The sequence below is a fragment of the Candidozyma duobushaemuli genome (genome assembly GCF_002926085.2).
Source record: "Candidozyma duobushaemuli strain B09383 chromosome Unknown A_B09383, whole genome shotgun sequence".
In the NCBI taxonomy this organism is placed as follows: Eukaryota; Fungi; Ascomycota; class Pichiomycetes; order Serinales; family Metschnikowiaceae; genus Candidozyma; species Candidozyma duobushaemuli.
In genome coordinates, this window is record NW_020289901.1 from 1,418,571 (window position 1) to 1,432,592 (window position 14,022).

Genomic DNA, 14,022 nt, shown 5'->3' on the forward strand with positions numbered 1-14,022 from the left:
GCTTCCTTCCATGGTCCCAGCCAATTACGTCGCGCTGCATGACACTGTGAGTGAATCTTGCTGCGAGGATGGAATAGAGGGTTACATCATCGAAAATTGTGCAAACAAGTTATTTTTTCAGAAATGATTGGAGGGGTTCAATGAGGGGTCCGAAGGGCTGATCTTTTGGTTATACGGAGCGGCGGTTGATTGGACCCATGATACCTTAAAGCTGTCAGCCACAGATAACGGCTGCGAAAAACCACCCATTACGAGCGTAAACGCAGGCTCAAGTGAAAGGGTGATAGATTAAGAGACTTTCTTTTCCACTTCACTTAAGCACTTGGCAATGCGTCGGGCTCTCATTCACTTTTGCGAGAGGAGGCTTCGAGCAATTCCGTGTGGCTGACATGCCAAGGCACATGGTCATGGAAGGTTGTCACCCCTGGAAATAAAAAAAGAAGGTAACGTCTGAAAATATACCCTGAATTTGAAACGCTCTTTTTAAGACACGCCCACGGACCCCGGCTGCTGGCCTATCATATCGGCATACCAGTGGTAATTGTCCGTGGCTGCATTCCATGTGCTATGTGCCGAAAATGAGCTCGCGATGGAATGTTGACATGGACGGTTAATTTGACCGTTTTCGGAGTGGGCAAATTTGGGGAGCACACGATTCTCTTCTTTTTCAAGCCGTATGTCTTAGCAGCGGCACCACTCCGAAACCTTAATCAGAGTATCGGCTGGGACCGAGAGCCCGCACAGTTTGGCTAGCAGTAGACTATCGTCCGATTGAGCTGGCTACCACCCATTGGGTCCAGAAAACTCAATTCAGCGTCTCCAGCTCGTACGTACCTCGTGTGGGCGGCTGATAGGCCACTTCTGTGGGACTTGTTATCTGACGTGAATGCACACTACCTTAGACGAAAAACAGCCACACGCCTCAATGGCCGATTGTCTTCCTTGACGACCTCAATCGGATCTCTCATCCGACAGTTGTATTGTGGCTCCACCTCCGTCTCGGGATCTCCGTTACCTCTCCTTCATTGTATAATTCTCGGCGCCGTCGGACGCCTCTAGCTTTAGTCTTCCTCGTGCCCCGACGAACCTTAAAACAGGCCTCGAGGAACTACAACATTCCGTTTGAAATTAACCAGATCATGAAGCCCCCGTCTGGCGAATCCACGTGCTTGACCTGGCCTATTTGTAGGGGCTAAAGCATGGCCAAGCAGTTAGCACGAAGAAGCTAGACTCAGGAACAGGATCTGCAGACCGGTCGACCTCAGATAGCTAGCTTTTACAATGATAAAGCTAGACAAAGAATAACAAAGCGGTTCCCCTCGAAAGGGCTGAGGTCAATTGGAACTAAGCCTTTCTCCATCACCGCCTCTTCACTGCGCAATGGCACAATACCAAATACCCTGCGAGCGGACGTATGACCCAGATATTGGGCCAGCAAATACTCAGACAAGAGCAGCTTTCACTTTCTAGCTGACTCCCTTCTTCAAAATCCAGGAGGCCTTCCCATGCTCGTCTATCTGGAGTCTATCGTATTCTGCACCCCCCAGACAATCCCTCAAGTCCCCATTATCGCTGGCTGCAAGCCGCATGCTGGCGCACCTCATAATCTCGATTTGGCAGTAGCACAAACATCACAAGGGCGCTTCACATGAGCCCTAGCCATTGATCGCTGGTTATCGCAGACATAACGGCGTGACCGTAAACAGGGATTGTCGGTTTCGATTGTTTTTTCTCTCGACAAGTCGCCACAAATTACCACTCCATTCACTGCACCGGTGCCTTTTGCCAATTGTGCAGCATTTAGCGTCCTGCCAAAAGAGCCTAAGCCTAATTCCCATTCCCCAACTTTCGCCGGACCCTCATATAAACCCCATTCTGCTCGCTACTTGCAATTTGAAATCCAACCCCTTACCTACCCTTATGCGCCTATGAGCACTACAGTGACGAAAAAGACTGTTTATGTCAGGGGCCCGAATAACATATACCGACGCAAGTCCTATGACACTCCTTCAATTGCATCTGTCGACTCTGGCGAGTTGACTCGCAAGAAGGGTGAGGTCGATTCGACACTCAATGACTTGATGGTGTGTGGTTTCCAGGTCCCAGAGGACCCTTCTACGAAAAAGGCGAAGATGAAAACAAAGCGACCATCTGCATCAAGCGCTGACTTAACAGCACCAACTCCTAATCAACCTCCTTGCCCGCGTATTTCCTTCAAGAGGTCGTTCTCTGACTTGCCAAAACAGACTTCCTGGATGGATAGTATCAAATCGCTACAGAGCCGCTTCCTCCCCAGTCGGCCACCGATTTCGTGGTTCCCTATGCCCTAGGGATCCTCACCGCAGTGGTGATCCAGCAGAAATGGGATCTTTTGACCCGCTACGCAAAGCTCTTGTCATATTTGTTGTTCATGTGTATCCTTTGGGGTGCCCTAGCCACCGGTGCATTCTGGTATGCTGGTGTTCTCAGGATCTCCAACTTGGATGATATCAAAAACACATTCTCAAGCTTGTTTGGCCTGGGAGAAGTTGCAAGATCTGATTCTCCCGTTCATTACCACTACGAACGGCGGGAAGAAGATCAAGTAGCTTGGATGAAGTGGTGGACACAGAATCGGTCATTCTGTCCGAGTACGAATCTGACTGTGACCCCAAACGGAAGATGAGGACAGAATCGGAACCTCACCTCGTAAGGGAACCATCTCCGCAAAAATTGACTAATGTCAGACCGTTTGTCCCACCTTCAAGGAGAGACAGTGCTGATTCAAAAATGTCTTCGCAAATCCTGTTACACCGTCTCCAGAACGAAGCAAGCACAAAAAGGAGCCGTTTCCGCTTGGGTCTGCCCGAACGTGAGAGGCCCAAGGATCCTCGGAGACATTCATCGGCATCTCTAGAACTATCTTCAAAGGATAAACATAAACCATTGCCATCTTTGCATAAAACCGCCCAAAGGAGTCTGGACTCCAGCGGCCTGGATTTACCCCTAGTACATGAGATCAAGCTCAAAAGCAGGTTTGACCAGCAGCTTGAAGCTTTAGGAAATGACGCCCACTCGCTTAGCCGTCTGGACACGCTTCTCAGCAAACAGTCTATGTTAGGAACGAGAGCGAACAAGAGGACATTTTTGTCGAATGTTGACGAATTCTAAATAGTTGTTTTACTTTTATATTTAATGGTACAGGTATGGAAATTTGAAGATCGTAAGACTTGACTAGCTGAGAACAACGTCCCAGATCGCTTGAGGACCCCTTTCCTCGTAGATATCCGTGTCGATAAAAGAATCACCTCCGTGATTAGAGTTGGTGCCAAAGACCTGCTTGGAATAGATCTGACCACCCAAGAAGTAAACATCTAGCCACGAACCGCCATGCTCTTTTGGCCTCTTCCACTCTGGAAAGTACTCTGGGCATTTAGCCGATCTGACCAGCGAAGGATTTTGGAGAGGACCAGCACTCTTCGTCTCTTCAGCAGCTTCTTCTGTCTGCTGGTAAGCAGCAATGGCGGAATTCACACCATTCTGACCACCCTTTGAGCCTTTCTCAGTTGATTGTGGTCTGACTAAGTGACGTTCACACAACTTGATGATCACGGCCTGCTTCAAGCCTTCAATGTGGAAAGTCGAGCCTGTGAAAATGATGTTGTCAAAACATTCCTGACGCTTCTCCAAATCTGGAATACCCTTAGGGAGTCGTAAATCGAGGTTGCAAGAACATCCACAAGCTTGTCTGTGCCTTGGAAACGTTCCTTACCGACGTAGATCTTGTTACCTGAAATAGGATCCTTAAACCAGTTCTTGTCTAGCTGACTGTTGGGCTTCTTGTCCTCTTCATTCTCCTCCTCCTCCTCCTCCCCATCAGCCTTTTCATCAGAAACACCAATTCCATTCTGGTTTTCTTCTGTGACTAACTTGGCCACATCAAAATCGTCACCTTGGTTGCTCTTTTTCTCCTTGAGATCATCAAGCGAATAGAAAGACTCGGTGTGGTCACTCAAGACTTCATATATTTTTGAGATCTTCAATGCTGTGATCTGTGCTTCAGATAAATGGGGTAACAACTTTCTCAACTCATCAGTAATCGACTTTCCGCCAATTTCCAATCTTTTACCAGCATGCTTGATGGATGTACCGCCGATGACAGGCATAATCTGAGAGCTTTCATGGCCGACATTGACCACAACTGCAGACGACATGGTAGCGAGGCCAAAAGTAGAGGCAATGGAAAGGTCCAAGACATTGAAAGCAGTGAATTCCAAAGTCTCGAAAACATATCTAGTGATCTGCTCGATGGCTGAACGGGAATAGGACAAAGATGGAACTATCAACAACAACGGCACTTGGTTAATTGTGAGGATAGGGTATTGTGAAATGATGGTCTGTAGTATGAACTTCAAAAGAGCTTGGTATGCTTTCACGTCAACAATACGGGAAGCACGAACAGGCCAAATTTCTGCAAGATTGCCAGTGTTCGAGGCGTGGTAGACATTCGTAGACTTGTCTAGGTACACAACGGTGGGGAGCTTGTATTGTGGTGGGGATAAGGTGTCCTGCAAGCCAAACGAGAAAAGGGTATGTTTTGACCCAGTGTGAATTATGAGGAAGTTCTCCTCACGAAAGAGTGGCATGGCTATGGAGTACGTACTGGCGTGAAATATTGAGTATGTTATTTGATAGTGTGGGTAGCGCACGACTTTTAGGTGAACAGGCATTTGTTGTTACTGATCTTCTTATGGTCGATGATCAATCTAGGCATTCAAAGCCGTCAATGTTTCATCAAGCAGAACATTTCCCCTCCGTTGTTGTTTTTAGAGGGACCCCGATTCCATATTGCCTCGCTGAAGAAAAACAAGAGCTTCAAGAAATGGGAGTCATAAGAACACTTTTCTAAAATTTTATGTAGAATTTGATTGCTTCTTATATTTTCTGCTTCAAAATGATGACCGCCACGTCTTACGGAAGTTGCTTTCTTTTTCACTTCATGTTTCTATTTCCTCGACCATTTGTATATCTTCTGTCATTTCAGCAGTGGCTGCGAAAATATCAATGAATATCCCAATGTCAAGTATCATGTAGAGACATAGCAAGTTTTAGAAAAACGTGTAAATTTTTTCAAAAAAACAAAAGAATCTATTACAATTTTTTCATTGATCGCAAAATTTTACGAGAATAATGGAGTCAGGCTTCAATTGCTTTGAGGAGGGTTGCCTTAAGCTGCCTACTATGCGAGACGCGCTTGAGAAAATACGCCGTATGCTTACTCGCTTGACGTCTTCCTTGCATCGCAGCTCAACCATCAGACCCACCAGAAGCATCATAAAAAGCCACATACTACCGAAATCCACCATGGGACAACAAAACATTATGAGCTTCTTCTCCCTGAAGAATGATGGGAAAGCAACTGAGAGCCTCAAAAGACGAAGGCAAGAAAGCGATGATGGGCCAGTCAAGATCCAAAGAACTGGACAGAGTCTGCTGAAGGAGCTCCACGAAAAGGAGCCTGAAGCTTCTGCTTCTGATGGATCGAATAATGAGACTACTCAGAAGGACGATGATGGAGCTCCGAAGGGTACAATTGTTGAGGAAGCGTCCAAGCTTGTCAAATTGGCAGAGAAGGAGCATGTGCATAAGGACCTTGGAAAAGGTGACAAATTCCCTTACTCAAAGATTACAAAAATGCTCGAGAAGATTGAGCAGGAGTCTTCTAGGTTGCAAATGACCGCCCAAGTCTCTAATTTCTTCCTAGAAGCCTTGGAGAAGTATGGCCTGCCTGACAAACTTGTCACAATTGTATACTTATTCATCAACCGTTTAGGCCCGGACTATGAGCCCGATCTTGAGTTGGGCTTGGGTGAATTTATTTTGATCAAGGCAATCAGCTCCTGTTATGGAAGAGCCCTGGCGCAAATCAAAAAAGATTACGATGCAACCGGTGATCTTGGCCTTGTTGCTCAGAAGTCACGTTCTGGTCAGCCTCCAATGTTCAAACCGCCTCCTCTTGATATTGACTCCGTTTTTGAAAACCTCACAAAGATCGCCAAAACGACAGGAAAGGATTCACAGGGCAAGAAAATTAACATCATCAACAAGATGTTAGCAGCTTGCGATTTGAACAGTTTCGAAGCCAAATTTCTTATAAGATCGCTTGAAGGCAAATTGAGAATTGGCCTCGCAGAGAAGACTGTTATCGTGGCCTTAGCGCAAGCTTTTCTTAATTACGAAAGCAAGGGCAAACGTGTCTCCCCAAATACATTGGCCGAGGCTGAGAATATAATGAAGGAGGCATTCTCTCGTATACCAAATTATGAGGTTATAATACGAAAGAGTTTTGAGCATGGTGTCATGAACTTACTCGATCATTGCAGTTTGACGCCCGGCATACCGTTGAAACCAATGTTGGCTAAACCAACGAAATCTGTCGGTGAGGTTTTGGATAGATTTCAAGGAGAAGATTTCACTTGTGAATACAAGTACGACGGTGAACGAGCACAGGTTCATCTTTTAGAAGATGGAACTGTTCGGATTTACTCTCGTAATTCCGAGGACATGTCTCAAAGATACCCAGACTTAATTGCTATTACTAAAGACCTTATCAAAAAGACTGACGACGACCTGACTTCCGACACGCCAAAATCACTCATTCTTGATTGTGAAGCGGTTGCATGGGATCGAGAAGCGAAAAAGATTCTTCTGTTCCAAACACTCTCAACCAGAAAGAGAAAAGATGTCAATGAGGCTGATATCAAGGTTCACATTTGTCTATTCGCCTTCGATTTGTTGTACCACAACGGTGTCTCCCTCATCACAAAATCGTTGAGCGAGAGACGTCAAGTGTTATTCGACAACTTCCAGACAATTGAGGGAAAATTCCAGTTTGCAAATCATGTGAACTCGTCTAATACCGATGAGCTCCAGGCATACTTGGAGCAGTCCGTAAAAGACTCTTGTGAGGGTTTGATGGTGAAAATGCTACATGGACCCGAATCATATTACGAGCCTTCTAAGCGTTCTAGAAATTGGCTCAAGCTTAAAAAGGATTATCTCGACGGTGTGGGTGATTCGTTGGACTTGGTTGTAGTGGGCGCCTACCGAGGCAGAGGAAAGAGGACCGGTGGTTACGGTGGATTCCTTTTAGCGTGCTACAACGACGACACTGGCGAGTATGAAACGGCTTGCAAGATTGGTACAGGCTTCTCAGAAGAAGTATTAGCATCTTTGAGTACTAAACTTAAAAGCACTGAGATTGAAAAGCCGAAGGCTTATTATACCTATGACACAACAACATCGAGTGCTCTTCCTGATGTCTGGTTTGAACCCACCACAGTCTTTGAGGTTTTAGTTGCCGATTTACAGTTAAGTCCCATTTACAAGGCGGCTCATTCAGAATATGGCAAGGGTATCAGTATGAGATTTCCTCGATTACTTCGTGTCAGAGATGACAAGGGAGTCGAAGATGCTACTACTTCAACTCAAGTGGCTGAATTTTATGAGAGTCAAGCTAATGTGAATTAAATACGAATTGAATGCTTCAAATGACTAATGAGAGCCCTAGAGGCCAGGGCTCTTATCCCTTCCTTCTCTGATTCTATTTCTAATCTTCTCTCCTAACAAATGTCTTTTTTGCGGAGAGCTGATTGCGTATTGAGCAGAAAGTTTGGAGGCAGGGACTTTTGAGGATGCGAAATTTAGCTCCATGTGTGAATTGTCACGAGATAGACCTGTCTCTGAATTAGGGGTCGAAGCTGGTTTATAGTTGAAGTCATCAGCCATCGACACTGTGGAATTGAGTGCCTTGATGTCCACATCAGAGTTCTTGGCGTTGGCATGCAAGGAGTAATCAGAGAACATAGGAATGTTGGTGTATGACATATCAGAGTTCATCAACGAAACACCATCAGACATCGACAGCGAGTGATTGAGTGACAAGTCACTATCGCTAGGGGTCGTTGCCAATCCATTCTCTGCATCTTCCTTCTTCTTCGCTCTAAGCTTTCTCTTTTTAGCCTTTCTTTGAGCTATTCTTCTGTTGCGCAACTCTTGAGTCTTCAATTCTTCCTCTTCATCAGAATCGATGTACTGAATTTCATCAGTAACGTTCAAGTGATCCTTCAACTCGAGCAAGTTGAAGTCATTGGGGAAAAGCTCAGGGCCAAACTTATTAACAACCTCAGTGATTTGCTCAGCTAACTCCTGTCTTTTCTGTTTGAGTTCACTAATAGCTTGGCCCGAGAAAATCGAAAGATATAATGGCCTGATCGACTTGAACAAATCCACACCTTGCTCACCAGTGACCAAGGCTGAATATGTCACTAATACACCCAACATGTAAAGCAGAAACCATAAAGTGACCGAACCAGTGGTGGTCAAATAATGGTGTGTTCTACAATACCATGTTCCGATTGATGCATAGAAGCTGTAAAGCAACGGGGCGATGATCAAACTGATTAAAATCTTCCAAGTGGCGACAACATCGTTGGCCTTTACTTTGACAGTGGAATTGGCCAAAGCTGTCTTAGCCTTCTTGATTGAAATGAATTTGGAAATGGCGAAAACTGGTGAAAACAAAACAATGCCAGGGAATGCAAGTAAGCCCAACATTATGAGCTTCAAGATGCGGAAAAAGAAGATTGGGAGCAAACGAATCTTGTGTGACTCGTCGCAGTCTTCGACATGGTGATCAGGTAAGTGTAAGTGCTTGAGAAGGTCGTTGTATTCTAGCACTTTAACCTTGGACTGTTGGATCTCTGGTCTATCTTTATAGGTTTCATAACCGACAACCAACCTTCGATTCATCTCAACGATTAATGGCAAGGGTAAGTACTGGGCGAAGTTACCCGCATACAATCTCCTTGCTGCTTGGATAACCATTAATGTCTCATAGTCTTCACAATTTACCGTGACAGCACGTAAACCGTTGGTGACAATGTCCAAGAGCTCTTTGACAGCTTCACGGCTAGTCAGCTGGTTGCTGTACTTTTTGACGAGCTCTTTAGGGATCTCAATGGGATGGCCAAATTCAATGACCGCACGAGATCTAAATCTGTGGGCGTTGAAGTAGTTCATGCCGCAAGGAACGATCTTGACATTACAATTTGAGTCGTTTGCCATAGCTCCCAAAGCCATAATCGCAACACCAGCCTTCAATGGGAGCATGTCTGTTCTGTCATGAGAGCCACCTTCAGGGAAGATGCCCAAGCATTCGCCAGAACTCAAGTGCTGGAACACGAACTTGTAAACATGCCCCTGGTCGATCTTGTCTGCAACCTTAAAGCGAGTGCCCTGTTGCAAGAGCTGCTTAACTTTCTGAGTGGACTTGAACTCTTTACGAAGGATGATCTCATTGTCCGAGATGATCTCGGAGATCTCGGTTGCTCCAAGCGACAGCGGAAGGGCGATGAGGCCGCGAGGCATGCATTCCTCGGTAAACTTGGTGCCCTTGCCCTTGACCCTCAATGGGTCTGCAGCGACATCAATGTAGATCTTGCCTGTGGCAGGACGCAACATGTCCTGGGCTCTCGCAACCGGCACAGCAAGCTGAGCCTTGGAAAAGGTACCAATGATGTTGTGAAGATACGACTTCATGGCAATGAGGAACGAAATACGTCTTCCGGCTTCCCGCTTGACCTGGCGCATCAACACAATAGGGTCCACGAACTGGTTGGCGTGAGGGGCAGCCACAAAGATGACAGGCCCGGACTTGGGTAGGCGGAAAGCACCTCTGGGTCTAATTTCCCTGAAAAAGCAGTCGAAAATGACCGTCCAGAGCCAGAGCAAGAGGTCATAGAGCCAGATCTGAGTGCGAGTGAAGGGCTTGTACTCCATGGCAGGGAACGCCGAGGGCCTCGAAGAATTAGCATCGTCCAGAGGCGAGTTGCCCGAAGATTGAACCTCAGGCATGCCTTGAGAGAGAGGTTGATTCAGCTTGACGAGTGGGTGGGAGGAGAGCCTGTTTCAGTTCTACGGGGGTTCACCAAAAGGGAAACATTTTGGCCGGGACAGACAGGACGAAACAGGTGGTGTACAGGTTTCCAGTGCCGTGGCCCAGGGGGCTCCAATTGGGCGGCAGGAGATGATGAATGGGCCGTGGGGAAGCAACAGGTGGAATTTGAGTATCATGAAAAGATGGGCCGAACTGGCTGCAAATTGTAGAGGCAGGCCACCAGAATGCAAGAAGGGACAGCATCCTCCACAGGTTGCGCCTGCATTGGCCCAAAGGCGCCAGAGCGTTGAGGCCTCGCCTAGATCAATTGGGTAACAAGCGAGGCATGGGGGATAAGGGAGCCGTGGATAACAGGATGGGGCGAAAAAAAACAAAAAAAGTTACAGTTTTACCGGAGGCAGAGGAGAAGGGTTTTATACCCTGGATTAAGCATTCTGCCGCCGGCGCAGAGATTGCGTCTCCTTTGTCACATGGATCACACAAAGGGCAGGCGAGGAATGGGACCCTGGTGACAAAGGCTTCTGGTGTGACGAGCATTGACAGATCTCAGGGTGGGTGGGGATAAGCTCGTCGACGGAAGCCGGATTTAACCAGGTGTAGAAGTCAAAAAATGTAGAGGTGCAATTGTGTCGGATGGTGGATCGGCATCTTTCCACCATTTCTCAACCGTTGCGCAGCGGTTGCAAACCACTTGACCAACCACGGATACCAATGGGGTGCCCGCATTTTTCAGTCACTTTACATGAAATACAATTTAAATCCGCTGGCGAACCAGGGGTGCTGCTATTTGCCCGGGATTCTCAATCTTTACGATTAAAACTTACTCCGCCAACTTTCCGTACCCCCTTGGAGGAGTTAAGGCCGCGGCGGTAAGGTGCAAGCGATCACTATTCCTCTGACAGAACGGCTCCATAATGAGCTGGTGGCCTCCGCATTGGTGCCAGGATAAAGCGGGTGTACGGGTGTCATCCCAACCGAGGTCTCATGGCGTGCTCGGTCCTCGGGAGCATGCTTTGCCAAACCACACCTGGGGAAATCAGGGGACACCCGTACCTCCCACCTCGTTCAAGCCAGGCTCCGACGGCCTCTATCCCACAAAAAAAAAAGTAGCAAAATCCCCATTGAAATCCGCTTAATGTCACCAGGTGTATCCTGGTTTCGTCACCACTAGGGGCGCCACGGTACTGGCTGCGAAGTGGGATATGAAGCGCCTGCATACCTCGGTCTTTCCGGGGAAACTTCACAGGCGCTCACCCCGCAAAAATCCACAATATATAGCGCCAATTTTCCACCCCTAGACAACCTTTTTTCTCTTTCCGCTGTAACAAGAAACACCAACCCAGTTCCTGTTTCTTAATCAATCATGTCCATTTCTTTCAAAGACAAAGTCGTGGTCGTCACCGGTGCCGGTGGTGGCTTGGGTAAGTACTACTGTTTGGAGTACGCTAAGAGAGGCGCCAAGGTTGTCGTGAACGACTTGGGTGGTTCTCTTTCCGGTCAGGGTGGTGACTCCAGAGCCGCCGACGTTGTTGTCGACGAGATCAGAAAGGCTGGTGGTACCGCCGTTGCTGACTACAACAACGTTCTCGAAGGTGAGAAGATCATTGAGACCGCTGTCAAGAACTTCGGTACCGTCCACGTTATCATCAACAACGCCGGTATCTTGCGTGATGCTCAATTCAAAAAGATGTCCGCTCAGGACTTCCAATTGGTCATTGACGTGCACGTTAACGGTGCCTACAAGGTGACCAAGGCCGCCTGGGAACACTTCCGCAAGCAGGGCTACGGAAGAATCATCAACACTGCTTCCCCAGCTGGTTTGTACGGTAACTTCGGCCAGGCCAACTACTCTGCCGCCAAGATGGGTTTGGTTGGTTTCGCTGAGACTTTGGCCAAGGAGGGTGACAAGTACAACATCAAGGCTAACACCATTGCTCCTTTGGCTAGATCTAGAATGACCGAGTCTGTCTTGCCTCCTCCTATCTTGGAGCAGTTGGGTCCTGAGAAAATCGCCCCATTGGTCTTGTATTTGACCTCTGAGGACAACGAGGACATCTCTGGTCAGATCTTCGAGGTTGCCGCTGGTTTCTTCGGCCAGATCCGTTGGGAGAGATCTGGTGGTGCTTTGTTCAAGCCAGACGACTCTTTCACCCCAGAGTCTGTTGCCAAGAGATTCGACGAGATCACCAGCTTCGACGATGCTGGCAGACCTGAGGACTTGCAGGTTTCTCACCCATTCATGATCAACAACTACGGTGTGCTTGCCAACCAGGCTAAGCAGCTTCCTCCAAACGACAACTCTGGCGTTCCTGAGGTGTCTTTGAAGGGCAGAGTCGTCTTGATTACTGGTGCTGGTGCCGGTTTGGGTAGAGACTACGCTTTGGCTTTCGCTGCTAAGGGTGCCAAGGTTGTCGTTAACGACTTCAAGGACCCATCTAAGGTCGTTGAGGAGATCAAGGCTGCTGGCGGTGAGGCTCACGGTGACACCCACGATGTTGCCAACCAGGCCAAGGAGATCATTGACAATGTTGTCGGCAAGTACGGTACCATTGACATCTTGGTCAACAACGCCGGTATCTTGAGAGACAAATCTTTTGCCAAGATGTCTAACGAGGAATGGCAGCTCGTCCAGAAGGTGCACTTGAACGGTACCTTCGAGTTGACCAGATTGGCTTGGCCACACTTCCTCGACAAGAAGTACGGTAGAGTTGTCAACATTACCTCCACTTCTGGTATCTACGGTAACTTCGGCCAGGCTAACTACGCCACCGCCAAGGCTGCCATCATTGGTTTCACCAGAACCATTGCTATCGAGGGTGCTAAGAACAACATCAAGGCTAACGTTGTTGCTCCTCACGCCGAGACCGCCATGACCTTGACTATCTTCCAGGAGTCTGACAAGAACTTGTACCCACCTAAGTTGGTCGCTCCATTGTTGATCTTCTTGGCTTCCGAGCAGGTTCCTGTCACCGGTGAGTTGTTCGAAGGTGGCGGTGGCTGGATCGGTAAGACCAGATGGCAGAGAGCCAAGGGTGCTGTCAGCAAGGACGCTGTCACCACCGCTGAGTTCATCAAGGAGCACATCGGTGAGATCACCGACTTCTCCTCTGGTACTGAGAACCCAGCCTCTACCACTGAGTCTTCCATGGCCATCTTGTCTGCTGTCGGCGACGACGATGACGATGAGGACGAGGATGATGAGGACGTCGAGGAGGAAGAGGAAGATGACGACGAGGACCCAGCTAAGATGCCAGACCCAATCTTCAGCTGGAACGACAGAGACGTCATCTTGTACAACCTCGGTGTCGGTGCCCACCGTAAGGAGTTGAAGTACGTCTACGAGAACGACTCTGACTTCCAGGTGATCCCAACTTTCTGCCACTTGCCAACCTTCAACACTGTGAAGTCGCAGGTGACTTTCTCCAGATTGTTGAGAAACTTCAACCCTATGCTCTTGTTGCACGGTGAGCACTACATCAAGATCAACAAGTTCCCAATCCCAATTGAGGCTGCCGTCAAGACTTCCTACTACCCATTGGAGGTCACCCAAAAGGGCACCAACACCATTGTTGTGCACGGTTCCAAGTCTGTTGACGAGTCTACTGGTGAGGAGCTCTTCTCCAACGAGGCCACCCTCTTCATTAGAAAGTGTGAGGGTGACACCAAGCAGTACAACGAGAGAAGGACTTTCGCCACCACCCAGTTCATTGCTCCAAAGACTGAGCCAATCTTCACCAAGGACATCCACACCACCGATGACCAGGCCGCTCTTTACAGATTGACTGGTGACAGAAACCCATTGCACATTGACCCAGCTTTCGCTGAGGGTGCCAAGTTTGAGAACCCAATCTTGCATGGTATGTGTACCTACGGTTTGACTGCCAAGGTCTTGTTGGACGAGTTTGGTCTCTTCGACGAGATTAAGGGTAGATTCACTGGCATCGTCTTCCCAGGTGAGACCTTGAGAGTCTTTGCCTGGAAGGATGGTGACACTGTCATCTTCCAGACCCACGTTGTTGAGAGAAAGACCATAGCTATCAACAACGCCGCCATCAAGTTGGTTACCGACAAGCCAAACTTGTAAG

At 47.9% G+C, this 14,022-nt stretch overlaps 5 protein-coding genes across 5 annotated transcripts; 3 read left to right on the forward strand and 2 right to left on the reverse strand. All coding sequences in view use genetic code 12, as the record gives it.

The window, feature by feature from the left end:
• Positions 1 to 1,928: 1,928 nt before the first annotated feature.
• CXQ87_000647 (uncharacterized protein) lies at positions 1,929 to 3,150 on the forward strand (the record flags this gene model as incomplete). The annotated part of the gene is made up of 3 exons (XM_025479220.1): positions 1,929 to 2,262; positions 2,346 to 2,584; positions 2,632 to 3,150. The coding sequence occupies 3 exons, from the start codon at positions 1,929 to 1,931 to the stop codon at positions 3,148 to 3,150; spliced, it is 1,092 nt and encodes a 363-aa protein (XP_025338693.1).
• Positions 3,151 to 3,213: 63 nt separating this feature from the next.
• Positions 3,214 to 4,625, reverse strand: ARP9 (Arp9p; the record flags this gene model as incomplete). Its single annotated transcript, XM_025479221.1, has 2 exons — positions 3,214 to 3,681; positions 3,714 to 4,625. 2 exons carry the CDS (start codon positions 4,623 to 4,625, stop codon positions 3,214 to 3,216), a joined length of 1,380 nt encoding a protein of 459 aa, XP_025338694.1.
• Positions 4,626 to 5,343: 718 nt separating this feature from the next.
• On the forward strand, positions 5,344 to 7,509 carry CXQ87_000649 (DNA ligase (ATP); the record flags this gene model as incomplete). The annotated part of the gene is made up of 1 exon (XM_025479222.1): positions 5,344 to 7,509. The coding sequence occupies one exon, from the start codon at positions 5,344 to 5,346 to the stop codon at positions 7,507 to 7,509; it is 2,166 nt and encodes a 721-aa protein (XP_025338695.1).
• A 36-nt stretch (positions 7,510 to 7,545) lies between these two features.
• Positions 7,546 to 9,894, reverse strand: SCT1 (bifunctional glycerol-3-phosphate/glycerone-phosphate O-acyltransferase; the record flags this gene model as incomplete). Its single annotated transcript, XM_025479223.1, has 1 exon — positions 7,546 to 9,894. The coding sequence occupies one exon, from the start codon at positions 9,892 to 9,894 to the stop codon at positions 7,546 to 7,548; it is 2,349 nt and encodes a 782-aa protein (XP_025338696.1).
• A 1,406-nt stretch (positions 9,895 to 11,300) lies between these two features.
• Positions 11,301 to 14,021, forward strand: FOX2 (bifunctional hydroxyacyl-CoA dehydrogenase/enoyl-CoA hydratase; the record flags this gene model as incomplete). Its single annotated transcript, XM_025479224.1, has 1 exon — positions 11,301 to 14,021. The coding sequence occupies one exon, from the start codon at positions 11,301 to 11,303 to the stop codon at positions 14,019 to 14,021; it is 2,721 nt and encodes a 906-aa protein (XP_025338697.1).
• Position 14,022: the final 1 nt, after the last annotated feature.